At 38.0% G+C, this 21275-nt stretch overlaps 1 protein-coding gene across 1 annotated transcript in view; it reads left to right on the top strand.

The window, feature by feature from the left end:
- Positions 1-21275, top strand: part of LOC101672847 (probable maltase-glucoamylase 2) — a 93628-nt gene that overhangs the window by 66843 nt on the left and 5510 nt on the right. Inside the window, exons 38-47 of the mRNA XM_045063084.1 lie at positions 981-1114; positions 1389-1423; positions 1520-1636; positions 2161-2309; positions 2436-2520; positions 3354-3410; positions 3822-3946; positions 6153-6241; positions 16062-16111; positions 20513-20686. Of these exons, the coding sequence (XP_044919019.1) occupies positions 981-1114; positions 1389-1423; positions 1520-1636; positions 2161-2309; positions 2436-2520; positions 3354-3410; positions 3822-3946; positions 6153-6241; positions 16062-16111; positions 20513-20686 (1015 nt within the window). The remainder of the gene's footprint in view (positions 1-980; positions 1115-1388; positions 1424-1519; positions 1637-2160; positions 2310-2435; positions 2521-3353; positions 3411-3821; positions 3947-6152; positions 6242-16061; positions 16112-20512; positions 20687-21275) is intronic.

A 21275-nucleotide genomic window follows, 5' to 3' on the forward strand; every position in this document is an offset into this window, starting at 1 on the left:
TCAGTGACAAAGCTCTTTGCCTCACATCTACCCTTCCTCTCCATCCCTGCCTTATTTGAGACCGTCACTACCTTTCAGTCAGATGTGTGTGTGGATGTGTCTAAGTGTGTATCCATCCAGGTGGGGATTTATGCTGGTGTGAAATATTGGAAGTGACCCCATGGATTAATCTCTGCCACAGTAGCGAGCCCCTTTCCCTAGCATCGTTTACTGAATAATTCATCTGTGTCTATTGATTTGTAATGCTTTCATCAGCAAATATGTGAATTAAATTATGTACTAGGATCTGTTAATAGCCTTTCTCTTTTTGTTCCATTGATTTTCCTGCCACGCGTTGTTTTTATTTTCTTATTGAAGCTGCAGGCAGAAGACCCACCTTCCGTAGGGAGGTATTTGAACATCCTTTGTGTATATTTGTCCTTGTGTGCCAAGTGTATCCCACTTTGTGAGGAGTAGCACAGAGAGAATTACCAAATCGCTACAGTCATATATACTCTGATTTGGATCCCGGATCTGCCTCCTTGCTCTTTAAGTGTCCTCTGATACGTTGTCCAACTTCTCTGAGCCTCAGTTTTGTAACAGGAATGGAGGCCAAGGAGACCTTCTCAGGAGGTTGTGAGGCAAATGACCAGGCTAATACCTGGTTAGAGCAATTGCTCTGTAAACACCTGCCTCACACCTCACCCAGCTCCTTCCTGTCACCTCGATGTAGGCAACTAGGTAAATTGTTATTTATTTATTTATTTATTTTAAAGAAAGGAAATCCACATTTAGGGGATGATGGATTCCAGTTGTCCTGCTGTAACTCTTGGGATCACCTTTAAATAGCAGATGCTTCCAGGGAAGACACCTTTTGTCCCCAAATGGAAGACCATTGCCACCCCATATTTCAGACTGGAGAGGCTCTCTGTAATGAAGTCCCACAGCTGTTCCATCCTCGAATTCACGCCCAATTCACTTCCTTGTTCCCTTCCAACCAGAGCTGTGCAGGAAGTGACGGGAAAGCGAGGGGTCGTCATCACGCGCTCCACGTTCCCCTCTTCTGGCCGCTGGGGAGGCCACTGGCTGGGCGACAACACGGCCGCGTGGGACCAGCTGAGGAAATCCATCATCGGTGTGTGGGCTTCCCCCCAGGGGCCCCTGCTGTCAGGGAGGAGGCTGGGGTGTGTCGTGGCAGAGACACTGGTTATGTCTGCCTATCCTTCACATGGGCACTGAAAGCAGCAGGAGCTGACTTCTCCGTGGGTATGAGTTTGAGTCTCTACCCATTGTTCGATATTTTCATCATTGTTGATCCAGGGCTTCGAAGTAGGGTATGGAAGAGACAGGGCAAAACTACCCTCTGAAAGGGCTGCTGTGTCCAACACAGCTGTGTCTTCTCGTTGCAGGCATGATGGAGTTCAGTCTCTTTGGAATATCGTATGTAAGTTACATCGGGGCCGTTATTAATTAGTCATATTCCAGCGTGTCTGCAACCTACAAAAGTCCCACCTCATGTTCTGATTTTGCATCTTCTCAGACAGGAGCAGATATTTGTGGCTTCTTTGGAAATGCTGAATATGAGATGTGTGTTCGCTGGATGCAACTGGGGGCCTTTTATCCCTTTTCCAGAAACCACAACACCATCGGGACCAGGGTGAGGCAGCGGCTCGTGCTCAAATCACTTCTTCTTTACCCTCAAAAGAAGCATCCTTTTTTGTTGAGGAAAAATCATAAAAATCAGACCCTCCATTTCTTAGGAAACCCTCAGAGTTCAAAACCCCAGAGTTATAAACAATTCTCAAGAAAACACTTTTGCTCATGTCTTGAGGGATGCGTGCCTATGAGGACAGCAGGGTTTGTAGCTCCCTGTGGAGCTAACCTAAAAGAAGCTCCTTTTCCTTGGAGAATTTTTATTTTACTCAGATCCATCCAAGCTCTGTCAGTGCTGCAGAGAGCCCCGTCTCTCCAGCCCTGTGCAGGGGACTTAGGAGTATGTGACAGAGTGGGAAGGAAGTAGCACTAGTTCAGTCAGACAGTAGGGGGCAAGAGAGAGGATGGGACAGAATGAAGGGAGGAATCTGTGTCCCTGGTGCCTGGGAGAAGCGCCTGCTGACCTTTTTCTGAAAGTGTTAGCATAGCATAAAGAAGTGTCTCCCCCATGTTCCTGTATCTCTTTAGAGACAAGATCCTGTGGCCTGGAATTCAACCTTTGAGATGTTCTCCAGAAAAGTCCTTCAGATCAGATACACCCTGCTGCCCTACCTCTACACTTTGATGCATAAAGCTCATGTTGAGGGCAGCACTGTCGTCCGACCCCTTTTCCATGAGTGAGTACAGCCTGTTTCCCCAAAGCCTAGGTTCTGGCCATGTCTTGTGGCGAGCACTCTGCAGCAGTCCTAACAGTTTCATGGGTATTTCATACTTCTTCTTTTTTTTTTTTTTTTTTTTTTAAGGTTTACGAATGATAACAAAACGTGGGATATAGACTGTCAGTTCATGTTGGGTCCTGCCCTCTTAATCAGCCCTGTGCTGAAAAGTGTGAGTTTTTTTGTTTTGTCTTTTTTTTTGTTTTTTTGTCATAGATTAGAAACCCTCAGTCACGTAATCTCAAGTGCAAGAAGAGCGTTTTAAAGATCATCTTGTCCCACTCGCTCTTTTCCGGCAAATAACTTTCTAGAACATATAAGGGAGATCTTCCCCCCCCCCCAAATCCTCATTAATGAAAACTTCACAACCCCAACTGATTTCTCATTTTATTGTCTTGTTACCCCACATCTTTATAAAGTTAACCTTTAAAAAAAAAAAAGTTTTCTCTATGTTTGAAGAATTTTCTCAGATTTTTTTTTTAAGATTTTACTTATTTATTTGACAGAGACAGATCACAAGGAGGCAGAGCAGCAGGCAGAGAGAGAGTGGGAAGCAGGATTCCTGCTAAACAGAGAGCCCAATGCAGGGCTCAATCCCAGGACCCTGGGGTCATGACCTGAGCTAAAGGCAGAGGCTTAACTCACTGAGCCATCCAGGAACCCCTTCTCAGATCTTTTTCAATTAAACTTCCTAAACTCAGGACACCTGGTGGCTCAGTGGATTAAGTGTCTGCCTTTGGCTGGGGTCATGACATCAGGGTCCTGGAATCGAGTTTTGTGTTGGGCTTTCTGCTCAGCATGGAGCCTGTCTCTACCTCTCCCTCTCCCTCTGTGCTCTCTCTCTCTCAAATAAATAAAGTCTTAAAATAATCTTAAAAATTTTTTTAAAAACTTCCCAACTCTTAAAATCATTAATAAAATTCCCATTTTTATCTTAATTCTAGAGAAATATTTTTATTAATTACATTATTGGAATATGCATAATGTGTCATTTTTATGTTTCAGAATACTTTTGCGATTCCTGCTTATTTTCCCAAAGCCCATTGGTATGACTACAGCACGGTAAGAACTCACATATTTTGTGAAGAACCAGACTGGTCCGTGCTGCCTAGAGGGGAGGCCAGCACTTTCTTCTGTCTTTCAGGCACATAATTTCTAAGGCAGTAATTTTCAACCTTTCAGCCAAGCAAGGTTTGCTTAAACAAAATTATCCACAAAAGCATAATTAGGTAAAATCTGACACCCATACATTGACTTTTCTCTCCCCTCACTCCTACTTCTCTGGAGAACACAGAGAAAAGGCTAGATTTCTAGAGTTTTTAAGAAAGCTAAAATCAGAGATTTTTTTCCTTTGACTTACTGTTTCTTGCTGACTTTCAAACATGCTTCCTTAGAAAGACTTGTATTAAAGCATGCATCTGTTCATTTCTTCTCTTTATTGTCATCCCTCCTTGCCTATATTCTGTCTCCTAGGAAACTGGCAGTGTGTCGACAGGTAAGTGGAAAACCCTGGGCGCACCCCTTGACCACATCAACCTTCACATCAGAGGAGGCTACATCCTGCCTTGGCAAGAGCCCGCAATGAACACTCAAGCCAGGTGAGGACAAAGCTGGATGGCCACGCTTTGTCATAATGAGGCAGCCTCTCAGGGAGCTGCCCACCTTCACCAAAGCTCTGTGGATAAATAAATACAACTACAAACCCTCCTATTGATTCGATTCCATAAGGGCCTTTTGACTGGGATTGGGGGAGAACGCATTCATGAAGTCAGTCTTGGGGAGATCTTTTATCTTTAGCTGTGTCCAAGGCCTGGGGCAAAAATTTTCTTTAATTTTTATTTTATTTTATTTTATTTTACTTATTATTTTAGAGAGAGAGTGTGCATGTGGGGGTGGAGGAGTGGGGTCGGGGGAAGGGCAGAGGGAGAGGGAGAGAATCTTAAGCAGACTCCATGCTGAGCGCCAAGTAAGAGGGATCGATCTCACCACCCTGAGATTACAACCTGAGCCAAAATCAAGAGCCCCATGCTTAATCAACGGAGCTACTCCATTACCCCTGGGGCAAAAATTTTCTTGAGGGCAGTAGCATTTACCCGTTTCCACACTATTAAAAATGTTGGGGATATTATGAACTCCTTGATTTGTGATGGCTATCCAAGGAGGATTTAGTGCTTATTTCCAGGTCTACTTTGGTCAACTCGGGATAGATTTTATATAAATATAAATATTTATACATTTATATTTATATATTTATATTTGTGTTTAGGTACTAAATTAAAGGGAACATGTTATGTCAAGAGAGACACACATAAAAAGAACTATAACCATTCAAAAGGAAAGAAGTTAACTTAGCCTTGTGGTGTAAAGCATGAGTTCACGTGAATGAGAGCTTTGAGCTGAGTCTTGAATAATAAATAGGATTTGAATATATGAAGGCAGGGAAAGAAATATTCTGGGAGTATTAAAGAGCTAAAGGTGAAAAATGAGTTTGGTTTGGGGCATAGTAAACCAGTCAGTTTAATTGGAGAATAGAGAGGAAGAGGGATGAAATAAAGTTCAAGCAGGCTAAGATCAGGTCATGGAGGGTGTAAAAACACAAGCAAGACCTTGTGTTTTATTCTGTAGCAGTCTGGAAGCTACTGAAGGGTCGTTCTGTGGTTTTCTTCCTAAGGAATTCATATCTTAATATATTACTTATAATACATATGTAAGTAAGTATGTTTATTTGATTTTTTAAGTGTCTATATTTTTTTAATATAATTTTTTATTTTTTATAAACATATATTTTTATCCCCAGGGGTACAGGTCTGTGAATCACCAGGTTTACACACTTCACAGCACTCACCAAAGCACATACCCTCCCCAATGTCCATAATACCACCCCCTTCTCCCAAACCCCCTCCCCCCAGCAACCCTCAGTTTGTTTTGTGAGATTAAGAGTCACTTATGGTTTGTCTCCCTCCCAATCCCATCTTCTTTCATTTATTCTTCTCGTACCCACTTAAGCCCCCATGTTGCAACACCACTTCCTCATATCAGGGAGATCATATGATAGTTGTCTTTCTCCGCCTGACTTATTTCGCTAAGCATGATACGCTCTAGTTCCATCCATGTTGTCGCAAATGGCAAGATTTCATTTCTTTTGATGGCTGCATAGTATTCCATTGTGTATATATACCACATCAAGTGTCTATATTTTTAATCCACAAGAAGATCATGCCTGATAATTTCATGTTAATTATTAAAAATTAGATCTTTAAAAAATTAAATATCTTGAGGTATATTAAAATTAAAGGACATTGATTAAACATATTTCATATTTACTTATCATAATTATTTATAAGTCCCTACTATAAAGAAGCCACCTCAAAATTCCAAACAAATACTCTTTCATTACATAAAATAATTTAAATATGACTACACTTAATTGAAATTGGTTTGCACATACATCCTTTGAGATGGAATCCATTTCTAATTGCAAATATATTTTGATAGATAAATATCTAAGTATAGCTCAGCCTTAATGGTATTTATACATTTTGCTGTGTTATATAGTAGACATTTTTGTGTATAATTTTTGAAAATAAAATTCTGTTTTAAACCATCCAGGAAACCTTAATATTTAAGAGGCATGCAATAAGCTCTTTTATAAAGAAGATACATTTTAATTTACCTATTTTTAGAACTTTATGTGCATTTTTAATGCATTTTTTTTTGTTCTGGATGAGTAATATTTTCAACAGAAACTGTCCTTCACTCTTACAATTTATAATCTAGAGAAAAATAACTCCTTTTTTTTCATAGTCGACAAAAATTTATGGGATTGATTGTTGCTTTGGATGACAATGGGAAAGCTGAAGGCCAGATATTCTGGGATGATGGACAAAGCATTGGTGAGTATGAAGGTTCTGGAATCTCCATACAGCAAGCAGAAAAACCACAGCTCAGGATTTAATTGGCATAATCTGTTTCTAAACCTGTTTCTGCTACTGTTATAGAGCAATGGTGTTGGGAGAATTTTTGCAATTTTTGCCTGCTCCTTATATAACACTCTAATTACTATAGAACAATGTATGGGCCCCCAGCTTTGTAGGTTCAGCAACGTGATGTTATGAATTCAGCCAGGAGGTTCCATGTGCACTTGAGAAGAATGAGTATTCTGTTGTTTTAGGGTATATATCTATGAGGTCCATCTGGTCCAATGTGTCATTCAATGCTCTTGTTTCTTTATTGATTTTCTGCTTCGATGATCTGTCTATTTCTGAGAGAGGCGTGTTAAGATCTCCAACGATTAGTGTATTCATATCAATATGACTCTTTATCTTGATTAACAGTTTTCTTATGTAATTGGATGCTCCCATATTGGGGGCATAGATATTTACAATTGTTAGATCATCTTGGTGGGTAGTCCCTTTAAGAATGATGTAGTGTGCTTCTGGATCTCTGACTACAGTCTTTAGTTTAAAATCTAATTTGTCTGATATGAGAATCACTACCCCAGCCTTCTTTTGAGGCCCATTGGCATGAAAGATGCTTCTCCATCCCTTCACTTTCAGTCTGGGTGTATCTTTACGTTCAAAATGGGTCTCTTGTAGACAACATTTGGATGGGTCCTGTCGTTTTATCCAGTCTGCAGCCCTGTGCCGTTTTATGGGCGCTTTTAGGCCATTCACATTGAGGGTGATTATTGATAGATACGTTTTTATTGACATCGTGTTACCTTTGAAGTCTTTCTTTCTGTAGATTGTCTCTATCTTTCTGTTCAATGCTATTCTTGGGCTTTTTCCTCCTTTAAAGAAACCCCCTTAATATTTCCAGCAGTATCGGCTTGGTGGTTGCATAGTCTTTTAAGCCTTGCCGGTCTTAGAAACTCTTTATTTCACCGTCCATTTTGAATGTCAGTCTTGCTGGATAAAGTATTCTTGGCTGCATGTTCTTCTCATTCAGTGCCTTGAATATATCTTTCCAGGAGGGATCTATCTCTGTATAACTAACTGCCTTGTTCTGATAAAAGTGTGGATGCAACTCTGAGGCTGACAGTTCATTCATTCACAGTGGTTCATAGACCTGGCTCTGTTGTTTGGGCCAGCCACCTATTACCAGGCACCCTGTTCCTCCTAAGTAGGCTCACTCAAGAGGCAAATGAAAGCTCACAAAATTTCTTAGTGTCTCAGAAGTAGGGAGTTAAGCATTGTTGAAAAGATCGTTATGTCAACGAAATATTACTTTGTATGCTTTCCCTAATCTAGGAATAGGACAGTGCTACCGAGATAATTGGGGGCTGTCACAATAGTCAGAACATCCTCTTCCTTAGACATCTCTACAGAAATACTGATGTGTTGTTACCAACTGACGCCCATTGTCCAATACTTGTTACTGCAGACTAGAACATTCTAATCTTTTAACATATCACATTTTCTGAAATCATAGCTTGTTTTTTTTCACTAGTAATATCTTCCTTTCCACTTTCTTCATTAAGAGGGTAATATAGCATCATTAAAGAAAATATTTTAAAGACAGAAAACTAGGAAAAAAGTAATATTACTGCTATATTCTTTTGCTTTCATGTTATTTAAGAAAACAGTTAACTTTTTATATCACTGAAAACATACTGCATATTTAATTTCTGAATGCTGTTTCTTTGCACTTAACACAATGATAGAAATATGTCTAGATGTTATCATATACTCCTGATAAACACCATTATGATTACTCTATGCCACTGAGAAGATATGCCACAATTTATCTGACTTTCTGTAATTACTCTCTAATCTAAGATACAGGATGTTTTTAGTTTTCATTGTTATGAACACCATGCAGTATTAACCTTTGTTTGCATTTCAGATTATTTCCATAGGGTAGATTCCTAGAAGTGAAATTATTGCTCTTTTAATCAACTTAATTGAGTTGTATTTACACAAAATGTATCCATCTTAAGTATACAGTTCAATAAGTTTTGACAAATAGATACATTTATATTGTTACCACCACAGTCAAGATCTAGAATCTAGATCTTGAATCTAGAATCTAGATTCAAGAATCTAGAATTCTAGATTCAAGAATCTAGATTTTAGATTCAAGAATCTAGAATCTAGATCTAGAATATTTTCATGACCCAAATTTCCCCTTCTACATCTTTTCAGCGAACTACCCCGCACTCTCAACCCCCACTTCAGGCTCTTAGAACTACTGATCTGCTTTCTGTCTCTCTAGATGAGATTTGTCTTTTCTAGGCTTGACGTAAATAGAATCATACATTGTGTATCCTTTTGTGCTTTGCTTCTTAGCAAAATGACTTTTGTAGCAAGATATTTTGCCATCTGGTGGCATATAAAAGTAGCTTATTACCTTTTGACTCCTGAAAAATAATATCCCATTGTATGGATATACCATAACTTGTTTATCCATTTACTTATTGATGAATATTTAAGTTGTTTTAAGTTTTTTCCATTATGCATAAACCTGCCATGATTTTTTAAAAATTTTTTCAGCATAACAGAATTCATTGTTTATGCACCACACCCAGTGCTCCATGCAATACGTGCCCTCTCCAATACCCACCACCTGGTTCCCCCAACCTCCCACCCCCAACCCCTTCAAAACCCTCAGATTGTTTTTCAGAGTCCATAGTCTCTCATGGTTCATCTCCCCTTCCAATTTTCCTCAACTCCCTTCTCCTCTCCATCTCCCTATGTCCTCCATGTTATTTGTTATGCTCCACAAATAAGTGAAACCATATGATAATTGACTCTCTCTGCTTGACTTATTTCACTCAGCATAATCTCTTCCAGTCCCATCCATGTTGATACAAAAGTTGGGTATTCATCCTTTCTGATGGAGGCATAATATTCCATAGTGTATATGGACCACATCTTCCTTATCCTTTCATCTATTGAGGGGCATCTTGGTTCTTTCCACAGTTTGGTGACTGTGGCAATTGCTTCTATAAACATTGGGGTACAGATGGCCCTTCTTTTCACTCCATCTGTATCTTTGGGGTAAATACCCAGTAGTGCAATTGCAGGGTCATAGGGAAGCTCTATTTTTAATTTCTTGAGGAATCTCCACACTGTTCTCCAAAGTGGCTACACCAACTTGCATTCCCACCAACAGTGTAAGAGGGTTCCCCTTTCTCCACATCCTCTCCAACACACTTTGTTTCCTGTCTTGCTAATTTTGGCCATTCTAACTGGTGTAAGGTGGTATCTCAATGTGGTTATAATTTGATGGCTAGTGATGGCTAGTGATGATGAACATTTTTTCATGTGTCTGATAGCCATTTGTATATCTTCATTGGAGAAGTGTCTATTCATGTCTTCTGCCCATTTTTTGACATGATTATCTGTTTTGTGTGTTTTGAGTTTGAGAAGTTCTTTGTAGATCCTGGATATCAGCCTTTTGTCTGTACTGTCATTTGCAAATATCTTCTCCCATTCCGTGGGTTGCCTCTTTGTTTTGTTGACTGTTTCCTTTGCTGTGCAGAAGCTTTTGATCTGCCATGATTATTTGAGTATATTTTGAGTATTATTTGCTTATTTGAGTATTATTTGTAATCATACGTTTTCATTTCTCCTGGGTAAAAGTCTGGATGTGAAATTGCCAGGCTGGGTCAGATGGTAAGTGTATGTTTAACTTTTGAAGAAACCCCAAGTATTTTCTAAACTGGCTATACTGTTTCTCTTCACTAATGACAAAAATTCAGAGTTCCAATTTCCCACATCTTCACTAACACTTGGTGTTGTCAGTCTTTAAAATTTTAACTATTTTAGTAATACCTAGGGCACCTCATTATGGTGGATTTAATTTGCATTTCCTTGATGTTGAGCACCTTATGTTTATTGGCTATTTCTATGTCTTCATATTGAGTTATTGGTTCGAGTCCTCTGCCTATTTTTTATTATGTTGCCTTTTCCTTAGTGATCTGTAGGAGTTATGTTTACCAAACTTTTATCTCCCTGTCTGTAACTTGCCTATACAATTCCTTTATAGTATCTTACAAAAAAAAAAACAAAAAACAAACAAACAAAAAAAACCAAACTTAAACTTTGATAAAAATCCATTTTTTTTTTACCATGCTTTTCTTTGATATTTGTGCTTCTTGTGCTTTGGTCTAAAAAGCATCTGGTACTAATTCTAACGTGTGTCTGTTGGGTGGGGGCGGCGGTGTTTCCCCATACCTACAAGTAATTCTGGGACACTATCTAGGTGTCCTACAATTCAACTCAATTCTGACACTACATTATCCACCATCGCTCTCCAGCCCCAATTTCCTTCCAAAAGTCTCTGGGTGGGGCTGGAAGTTCCAGCCTTCAAATCACAGGGTTGATTACCCAGAACTGGAAGTGCTTTCCCTAAATCAACTCATTAACGTAACAAAAAAATACTTAGTTCTTATCACTCAGGAAATTCCAAGGGTTTTAAGAGCTCTGTGGCAGAAGTGGGATGAAGACCAAATACAGAATATAAATCACAATATCACATGGCCTAATCCAAGGTTACAGAGATTTTTCTCGAAGCTTTTACATTTAGGACTATCACCTATTTTGTATTAAATTTTGTGTGTATATAATTTTGTATGTGTTTGTGTGTATGTAAGGTTCATTGTTCCCTCATATGTTTATCCAGTTAATCCAGCACCTTTTCTGAAAGCAGAATCTTTTCCCTTGTTATATTACCTTGACACTTTTGTTAGCTATGAATAGGTCCTATATGGCTGAGAATCTATTTTTATATTATTTGTTCTGTTTCATGTTCTCTATGTTTATACTTATACCAATACCACACTGCATTAAGGTAGATTCAAAACTGTTTTTGACAAATAGTAATTAACAAAAACTTGCTAGAATTTTGACTGCAATTGCATTGAGTCTATGAATCAATTTGGGAATATCTGTGTATCATCTTTAATTGCTTAGGTCTTCTTTATCTTAGAGCATTTTGTAATTTTCAGTGCATGGGTCTTACACATATTTTGTTAAATACATCCAAAGTATTTCTAAGTTTTTGATAGTATTGCAGATGGTACTTTAAATTTCAGTGTATGCATAATGCATTATAACCCCATAATCATTGAATATGGTATTTAAAAGAGCTATTTTTCAAATAATTGATTGTTCATTTAGTGGTAGGACTAGGTTAATGGTGGGATACGAAAGGATTTGATTACTTTTTTCCAAGTTCAACTTAGTCTTCAATTATTTCTGTAAAGTTTAATCTGATAAGTGAATTCCATGGAGAGACATGTGGCACGTGGCATCCCATAGCCCTGGAATCAGACATCACTTCAGCCATCTCTTGGTTATATGTCTTTTGGAAGGATGCTTGACATCTCTTTGCTAGTATTTTCTTGTCTTTATTATCTACAAAACTGTACTTATCATGTAGATCATTTTATGCAGATAAAATGATTTCATATGTAGAGAGAATTCCTGGCACATAGATGCTGAGTAGACTATATCATTAATACTCAAGGTAAATAAAATTACAGTATAAGTCTTTAAGATAAGATATATTAGGTAAGATATACTGCATTTACATCAGTGTGATTACTATGACAACAGGAAGTCCAAAAGTCAGAAAAAGGAGGTTAACCAGCCACCCAAATTAGGTTTTAAGAGATTTGCAGCCTTAAATCTTATAAACAAATAATAAGCTACAGTGCCAATTTTTTAAACTTAAGAATTATATGAAAGAGCTAGGATGTTCCCATCTATTAGGAAGTACATATTTTTCCTTAAATTAAATCTAGGTGAAGCATGATATTTTAATCAGGGATTTGTTCGGTGAGCAAAAAATTGCAGCTAAAGGAGTTCGTGGCTGTGCCAAGGTTATTTAACAGTGTATCACATCGGTGACATCTCGCCAGGCTGACTGTTGACGGCATCATCAGATCACGCCAGCTGCATGCGTAGGTGATTGGGCAGGAAGCGATTCCCTCATCATGGAATCATCGTCACGGAACATGGGCAATAAAGCCACGTTAGCGAATGCTGAGAGATAAGGAGATTAATTTTGCATGCTTGGGATTTGAGATGTTTATGGAGTCTCCTGGTGGGGCTTGCAATTTGCAAATAGGGTGTGATGACAGAAAGTCTGATGAAGAGAGGAGTGAGAAGCCTGGGAGTGTTATGACAAGTAGAAATCACACTGTATTCATCTTTAAGATGAATCAGGTAGAAGTCTTTTTTTTTTTTAAACGATTTTATTTATTTATTTGACAGAGAGAGAAATCACAAGTAGGCAGAGAGATAAGCAGAGAGAGAGGGGAAACAGGCCTCTGCTGAGCAGAGAGCCCAATGCGGGGCTCCATCCCAGGACCCTAAGATCATGACCTGAACTGAAGGCAGAGTCTTAACCCACTGAGCCACCCAAGCACCCCAGAAGTCTTTTTTATATACATTTTTATAAAAAATAAATGCCTTTTTGTTGTTGTTAGTTTTGGGGGTTGTCTTTAACTTTTTGGTAACAAGTTTATTGAGATACAATTCACACACTCTGTAACATACCCATTTTTAAGTGTACAATTCACTGGTTTTCACATGTTTGCCGAGTTGTGCAACCATTACACAGACAATTTTGGAAAAATTTCTTTACCCTCAAAATAAGCCCTCCATCTTTTAGATATCACCCCTCAGTCCTCCCTCGCCCTGCCCCCATTCTCTCCAGCCCCAGGAGATGCAACTCTAGGCATTGACTACTCTGTCACTATACATCTGTGTATGCTAGATGTTTCATAGGAATGGAATCATATGGAGTCACATAAATGGAATAAGTGTGGTCTTTTATTACTGCCTTCTATCACTTAGCATAACATTTTTAAGGTTCTAGCAAGTTGTAGCATGTATCCATACTTCATTTCTTTAATATGGATGAATAGTATGATGTTGTATGAATATACTACATTTTTTTAAAAGATTTTATTTATTTATTTGACAGAGATCACAAGTAGGCAGAGAGGCAGGCAGAGACAGAGGAGGAAGCAGACTCCCTGCCGAGCAGAGAGCCCGATGCGGGGTTCGATCCCAGCACCTGGGATCATGACCTAAGCCAAAGGCAGAGGCTTTAACCCACTAAGCCACCCAGGCACCCCTATACTACATTTTATATATCAGCTAGTACATGCTTGAGTTGTTTCCACTTTTTCACTATTAAGAAAAATGCTGCTATGAATATTCGTGTACAAGTTTTTGTATAGACATTATTTTAGTTCTCTAGGGTGCATACTTAGGATTGGAACGTCCCCTTTGTATAGTAACTCTATGTTTATTTTTGTGGGAACTCCCATATTCTTTTATAAGGAGGCGGCACCATTTTACATTCCTTCAGCAGTGCATGTGGGATCCAGAGTCTCAGCATCCTTGCCAACACTTATTATTGTCTTCCTGCTGGGTGAAATAATATACCACTGTGGCTTCTATTGATTTGTGTTTTTCCCTGATAACTAATCTCATTGAATATCTTTTATTGTACTTACTGGCCATTCATTTTTTTTTAAGATTTTATTTATTTATTTGAATGAGAGAGGGAAAGACAATAAGTAGGGAGAGTGGAGGAGGGAGAAGCAGACTCCCCACCAAGCAGGGAGCCCCATGTGGGGCTTGATCCCAGAACCCTGGGATCATGACCTGAGCAGAAGGCAGATGCTTAACTGACTGAGCACCCAGGTGTACCTTACTGGCCATTCATAATCTTCTTTGGAGAAATGTCTATTCACAAACTGTGTCAACTTTTACATTAGATTATTTTTTTATTATTTAATTGTAAGTGTTTTTATATCCTCTAGATACAAGTCCCTTATCAGACATCTGATTGACTGTACTGACAATTTGGGCTAGATAATTCTTTGTTATGGGTGGTGGCTGAACTGTTCATTATAAGATGTTTAGCAACACCCCTCCAAATGCCAAAAACATTTCCTCCAACCCCAAGATGTAGCAATCAAATGTCTTTCTAGATGTCACCAAATGTCGCACCAGCAAAATGACTGATGGTTGGGACCCAATGTTTTAAGGGAACATAGAATCCTTTTATATAGCTTGAGCTAATTGGAACTAGATGATTAATGTCATAGTGGGTTAATAACATCACAGCTTTTGTTAAGAAATCAGCTCCCTATGAGCAATATATTTCAAAAATTTAAGGGGAAAACAATTTTCTATGAAATTTCAGTTTCCTTCAACAAATATCTTAGTTTCAAGGTTAAAAATCAATAGTCACCGAGAGTTTAAAGATTTTTACACTTTTTAACTCCTATGGAGAAGCTCTTTGCTCCTTTTCACCAAACAGACTTAGAAATTCAAAATTTAAAACACCAAGACATAATGTAAGTATAGCTTTAACTTAAATTTTCCATTAATAGGTTTTTAACTATTTGTTAAATTTTTCCTTACATAAGGAGGCTTGATAGCTAGTTCAAGGATAATCTTAGATCACCTTATTAACAAAATTCCATTCTTTGTTCAAACTGCTAGAAGAGTCTTATGATATTTGCTTAGGTTACATTTTCTAACCAAGGCTAAATTTTAAAAAATACAGGTCTTATGATTATTTCTGCAAGAATAGAGGTAATTTATAGAAAATAAAGAAGAGAATTAATTGGTTTAAGGGCAGAGATATTGGAATATTGGTAAGAGATGGAGTGTCATAAGGGCAAGAACAGAACATGAAATGGAACTGACTCTTAAGAAATAAGAATTATAGAACCTACATGAGAAGGATGAGTAAAGTGGGCCTCTACTAAGGATTATTTCAAGGAAGCAGTGTGTGGGGAAACAGATCTAAAACACCTGAATATCATGAAGAGATACTTAGATTTAATATACTGTGTCACTGGTGACTTTGAAAAGATTAGACCCAGTGAAATAAGGAAACATAAGAACTGAAATACAGGAGATGTAGGATTGAATTATGAGTCGAGTCCACAGACATAACAAACAGAGGCTACCTTTTCTGAGACAATATGGCACTAAAAAAAGAGATGTGGTGGTTGCTTGCTATAGAGAGGGTTTGTCAGAATGGAGTGTTCTCGAGCATAATTGGAACCCAGAGGAGAAAAGAGGGTCTGGGGAAGAATTGATGGAGTAAGTTATGTAGAGGCAGGAGGGTTTGGGAACTAGAGCAATGTGGTAGGATGGTCTAAGAGAAGAACCATGAAGGTGAAGATGATGATGACTTTGCTAATGATAGTAAAGAATACATTTTGAGCACTTACTCTGCTCATGCAGCATACCATGAGCTAGGTGCTACTATCTCCATTTTACAGATGATAAAATGTTATTTGTCATAGTTTGCACAACTATTAAGTGTAGGAGCAGGAATTTGAATCCATGTCAGTCTGACTTGAGCCTGAATTCCTAGCTACTCTCCTCTGCTTTGAGCTTTTATCATCACAGCCATGTCAACCTTCATGGTTATGTGCTTGCTACACTGGCACAGAAGAAACCAGTCAGTAGCCTTCACATTTCCTCATCTGGGGTATCTATCCTTAGTTCAACCAAGATTTTCTGGTTTTACAACCACTTGATCCTCACTTGAAATACCCTCTTCCATCTCCATACTTACCTGTTGTGAAAGATTCCCTTGGCTACTTATCCTTAATGTTTCTCAGAGAGGTCATGATTATCCTGATCAGTAATTGTGACCCCTTTGACTATATACAAGATTATCTGCTACAGTTGAAGCAATGAGTAGTTTATTCTTTTTTCTTGCTTGCAGATACCTATGAAAATGGAAACTATTTCTTGGCAAATTTTACTGCAGCTCAGGTAAGACTATTTTATTGAATTTTATAAACCCATTCCCAGTTAGCTGCAGATTAAACATTATCAGTTAACTATATCAAAATAATATCCTACATCTTAATAGGAGGAATGTCCTACTTTTACACTTATAAATTGGGTCCATTGACATTAACATCAGGAATAAACAGTCCTTATTTGGATAATTATCCAATATGCCATCAGTTTTTTATAAGAAGAAACTTGTAGTTCATATAATGCTGGTGAAAAAAATGGATCTTCAAATGTACAGCACGTTTTCCGGGGATGAGATGGCATTTTCTGGCTGATAATATTTTGCGGGATAAATGCTAAATCAGTTATCTATTGCACAATAATGGTGTATAAGAAACAATGTCAAAACTTCAGCAGCTTGTAACAATAAATAAATAATTCAAACAATACATTATTTAGCCCGGGAGTTTTTAGTGTTCTGATAATCTGGGCTGGACTTAGCTGATCTTGGCTGGCTTACACTCAGTAACGGGACTGTTTGGCTGCTTGGATGATCCCAGCTGTACTCACTCACATAGGTATGTATGTATAAGAGTGAGCTGACTCTTCAGTGATCTAAGAAAATGAAATATGTTCAATTGGTGATATGGAGAATTAATAAGACTTTGAGACTGACTACAAGCAGAATCAAGGGAAAATGAAGAAAAGAGGATATAACTTGAAGTAAATGGGCATCCTAAAGCTAGCTCTTGTTGATTTGGGAAAGCCTACAGTTTTGTTTGGGGTTTTTTGTTTTTGTTTTCAAAGATTTATTTATTTCAAAGAAAGAAAGAGTGAAAGAGAACACACACATAGAGGTAGAGGGAGTAGTAGACTCCCTGCTGAGCTAGAAGCCAAATATGGGGCTTGATCCCAGGATTCTAGGATCATGACCTAAGCCAAAAGCAGATGCTTAACCAACTGAACCACCCAGATGTCCCTGGGAAAGCCCACTATCAAATTGCCTGGAAATTTTTAAGCCAGTCCTTATATTAATATGTCCTAAGATTGCCTTATGGCAGGTCTGGACAGGACGCTTTTTATGACTGTGGTAGAGGGCAAAAACAGAAGTGGAAATGCTTGAGCATTTTTTAGAATCTCCAATTTGCACCAAGTTGACTAATATTCTATTAACAAGGGGAAGTCAGATGGCCAAGCCCAAAGACAAAGATGGGATACAATGCCCCATCCAGAGAGGGAGGACATTGCCAAAATTACTTGGAAAAAGGGTATGAATAGGGAGGAGTGAATAATTGGAGAAAATAATACAACCAATCTACCAGGCATGTTAAATGATTCCAGAGATAATCTATATCATTCTCATTAGAGTAGGAATATCATTCTATGTCAAACCTGGAATTTGCTTCTTTATAATTTTTATCTATTGATTTGCATTTAAGGAAAAGCATAGCACAAATCAATTGTCTTTTCTACATAGCAGTGCTTCAGGTATTTGAAGATGTCTGTTATATATACCTTCCATCTTCTTTTGGAATTATTCATCTGCAGGCTAACTTCATACTTCCTCTGTTTTATTCTTAAACAGATCTGATTATTCTGTTTGGACTGCAATTAGTCTAGATTCCTCTCAAAACGTGGTACCCAGGATTGAAAGACTATCTTAGAGCTGCATTATCCAGTATGATAGTTACTAACCACATGTGACTTTTTTTTTTTTTTTTTTTTAGAGAGAAAAAGAGAGCACACTCAAGCATAATTGGAGTTGGGGGGATGGCAGAGGGAGAAGGAAAGAGAGAATTGTAAGCAGGCTCCATACCCAGTGCAGTGTGGAGGCTTGTGTGGGGCTCTATCTCTTGACTCTGAGATGATGACCCGAGCCGAAATTAAGAGTTGGACCCTTAACCGACTAAGCCACCCAGGCATCCCATGTGACTTTTGAGCACTGGAAATGTGACTAGGCTAATTTGAAATATTTGAAAGGTTGTAAAATACCTCATTAATATTTCTATATTGAATACATGTTAAAATGATAATATTTTAGATATGTTGGGTTAAATAAAATGTATTTTCAAATCAATTTCTCCTATTTCCTTTTACTTTTAAAAAATGTGGCTATGAGAAAATTTAAAATTACATATATGGCTTGCCATATATTTCTGTAGGATGACATGAACTTTATACTGCAAAACAGGCAACCTCAAAACATCAGTGACATGAAACAATAAATAGTTCATTGTCCAACTGTTACCTCTTTTTAGCTATACTCTATTTTCTTACTCCTACTGCCTCACATTTTTAAACGTTTTTAAATTTAATTTTTTAAACAGTTGTATCATATGCTATAAATCTCATGGTCATCTAAATTATTAAACACATGCATCACATAAATCTCATGGACATCTAAAACTTTCAAATTATCTTCATAGATATGATTGTCAGGTCATGCTCTCTCCATCCTTGCCTTTTTGAAACTAAATGCAGGGCTTTGTATACTAATTAAATAAGTAAATTCTCTGTTCTTAATTTAAGAAAAGTTGAATCAAAAACTACATATCTTTCCTCTCAAAATGTTTTTTTTTTTTTTAAATGAAACTGTTGATTTAGAAATCCTGGATTTTAGTTCTGCTTGTACTAACTAGGTATTTAACATAGGGAAGACACTTCCCCTGTTTAACCTTTGTTTCTTTATTATAAAGCATTACATTTTCCTTAAATGCTTTCTAACTCTAAAACCTCATTCTTCTCTTATTCCAAAGAAGTGATAAGTGAATTCTAATTTCTGTGTGATTTTTGAAGGCGTTTCTTTCTAAGGTCAGAGGCTTGACATGAAAGAAAGCTTCTAACTTTCCATGGGGTAATTATCAATGGCGTGCTGGCTGGCATGGAGTAATAGGAGTGTGGAGCTAATTTGTGGCTTTTGTTAATTCCTGTGGTTTATGTATTCCCACCATTTTAGCCAATCTCAAGCTATCAACTGGCTTTCAGAATTCCAGGCAATTTTTTTTTTTTTTTTTAGATTTTTATTTATTTATTGGAGAGAGAATGAGTGAGAGAGAACATGAGAGAGGAGAAGGTCAGAGGGAGAAGCAGACTCCCCAAGGAGCTGGGAGCCCGATGTGGGACTTGATCCTGGAAGTCCAGGATCATGACCTGAGCCAAAGGCAGCTGCTCAACCAACTGAGCCACCCAGGCACCCCAGAATTCCAGGCAATTTAACAGTAGGCGCTCCCAAATCAATAAGCAATAGCTTCAGCAGACCCATTTACTTCAAGTTATATCCCCTTTTCTTCATTTTCCCTTGATTCCAATTGTGCAGTCAGTCTCAAAGCTTATTAAATTCTCCAGAAAGCCAATTGAATGGACTACTTTTTCTTTCTACTATTGCCACAAGAATCAAGGAGTTTGTGGCGTCACTCCACTGCAACTATCTCCTTGATGCATCGCATAAAATCTTTTTCATCCTACCCATCTTAACCTGTCTTATTTTGTTTGCTCAGCATGAGCTACCACAGCTCTTGCACTTAATAAACGTGCCTTTTTTTACACATGACTCTCCAGCCCCTTCCTAATTCATTTCACCTTTCTAAATCCATCTACCTTTCCTGGCTTCCTAAAGTCCCATGCCCTTCCTAAGCCCTTTCTTAACTCTCCCTATTCTGCAGTGATTTCTCCTTTCTCTTAGCACCTGTAACAAATATTCACTATGATTTTCATTTAGGCCTTAATCACATACTACTTTTTGACTTACCTCACATTAGTTTAAACCTTGTGTTATACAAAAACAGTTCATGGGGGCGCCTGGGTGGCTCAGTGGGTTAAAGCCTCTGCCTTCGGCTCAGGTCATGATCCCAGGGTCTTGGGATCGAGCCCCGCTTTGGGCTCTCTGCTCGCTGGGGAGCCTGCTTCCTCCTCTCTCTCTGTCTGCCTCTCTGCCAACTTGTGATCTCTCTCTGTCAAGTAAATAAATAAAATCTTAAAAAAAAAAAAGTTCATGATTTTGTCAAGTCCTAGACTTATTGCAAACTGTCCTTAGTCTAGGGGCTGTTTGCTGGGATTCTGTGTTCACACTGTGTTAACTCATACAGAGCTATGCACATGGGTGCATCATGATCCAACAATATCTGTGTCATTTAGCTACTCTCTTTACTACCAGAACCTCAATTTCCTCATCGGTAAAATTGAGATAACGATGCTTGCTTTTCAAAAATCTTTGTAAAAATTAGTAATGATATAAGTAAAATACCTTTCATTATGTTGGTGTTATCAAGTTTATCATGGCAGATGCTCAGGAAGTGTATATTCATGAAGTGTTTAAGAATAAAAACAGCAAACCAGCACAACAATAGTAATTTGAGTTTTCTTAATATTTTAATGTGAAATACAGTCTCTTGATAGATGTCCTATGTATTTTTTCTCTTTATATATTCTTTATAGAATCTATTGCAAATCCAGACCATACACAATAAGTATCTGAGTGACTCAAATCCACTGAAAGTCGGATATATTAAAATCTGGGGAACAAGCTCTACTTCTGTGATACAGGTCACTCTCATCTATGACAACCAGAAAATTACAGTGGTGAATTTTACGAGTGAACCTTACAGTCAGGTATGTCACAAAGGAATGTTATATCATAAATTAATTTTATTATTCTGCAGAGTTATCACCATTTTTATTTTCATTCTTTCACTTGCTTGTATTTGAAAGGTTATAAAGGTACATGCAGTAGTATGTTCCTGAAAAGTTGGGAATGTTGAATCCTATTGTAAAATGTGTAGCATCAGTGGTCTTCCCAATGTAGTCCAAGAATCTATGATCTATGGTCTGGTAAAATCCTTTCCATGTGCTTCCCAGAAGTAGTTCTATGCATTAAGTGAGGTTAGTATCTCAGGCTAGCATAACAAAACTTATTTCCTTCTGTGGCAGAGGCTAAAATGAAAAAGTGATCCTCTAAAATTGTTGGGAGATTTTTTCCCTCTTTCCTGAAATTGCTCATGATCCTGGCCAAATTGGTAGATCCTCCAGGTTGGTGCAAATTCAACTGTGGTAATCATCATGATGATTATGTCCCACCTGTGATGTGAGATAAAATTATTTAGTTAACAAAACAGAGTGATAAATAGCAGACCCTACTAGACCTTCTAGCAGGGCCCGATTTTGGAGCTATCTACTTGGAAGACAAATTACCAGTAGAGTT

This window comes from Mustela putorius, unplaced genomic scaffold (assembly GCF_011764305.1).
Source record: "Mustela putorius furo isolate JIRA1106 unplaced genomic scaffold, ASM1176430v1.1 tig00003845_pilon_pilon_pilon, whole genome shotgun sequence".
In the NCBI taxonomy this organism is placed as follows: Eukaryota; Metazoa; Chordata; class Mammalia; order Carnivora; family Mustelidae; genus Mustela; species Mustela putorius.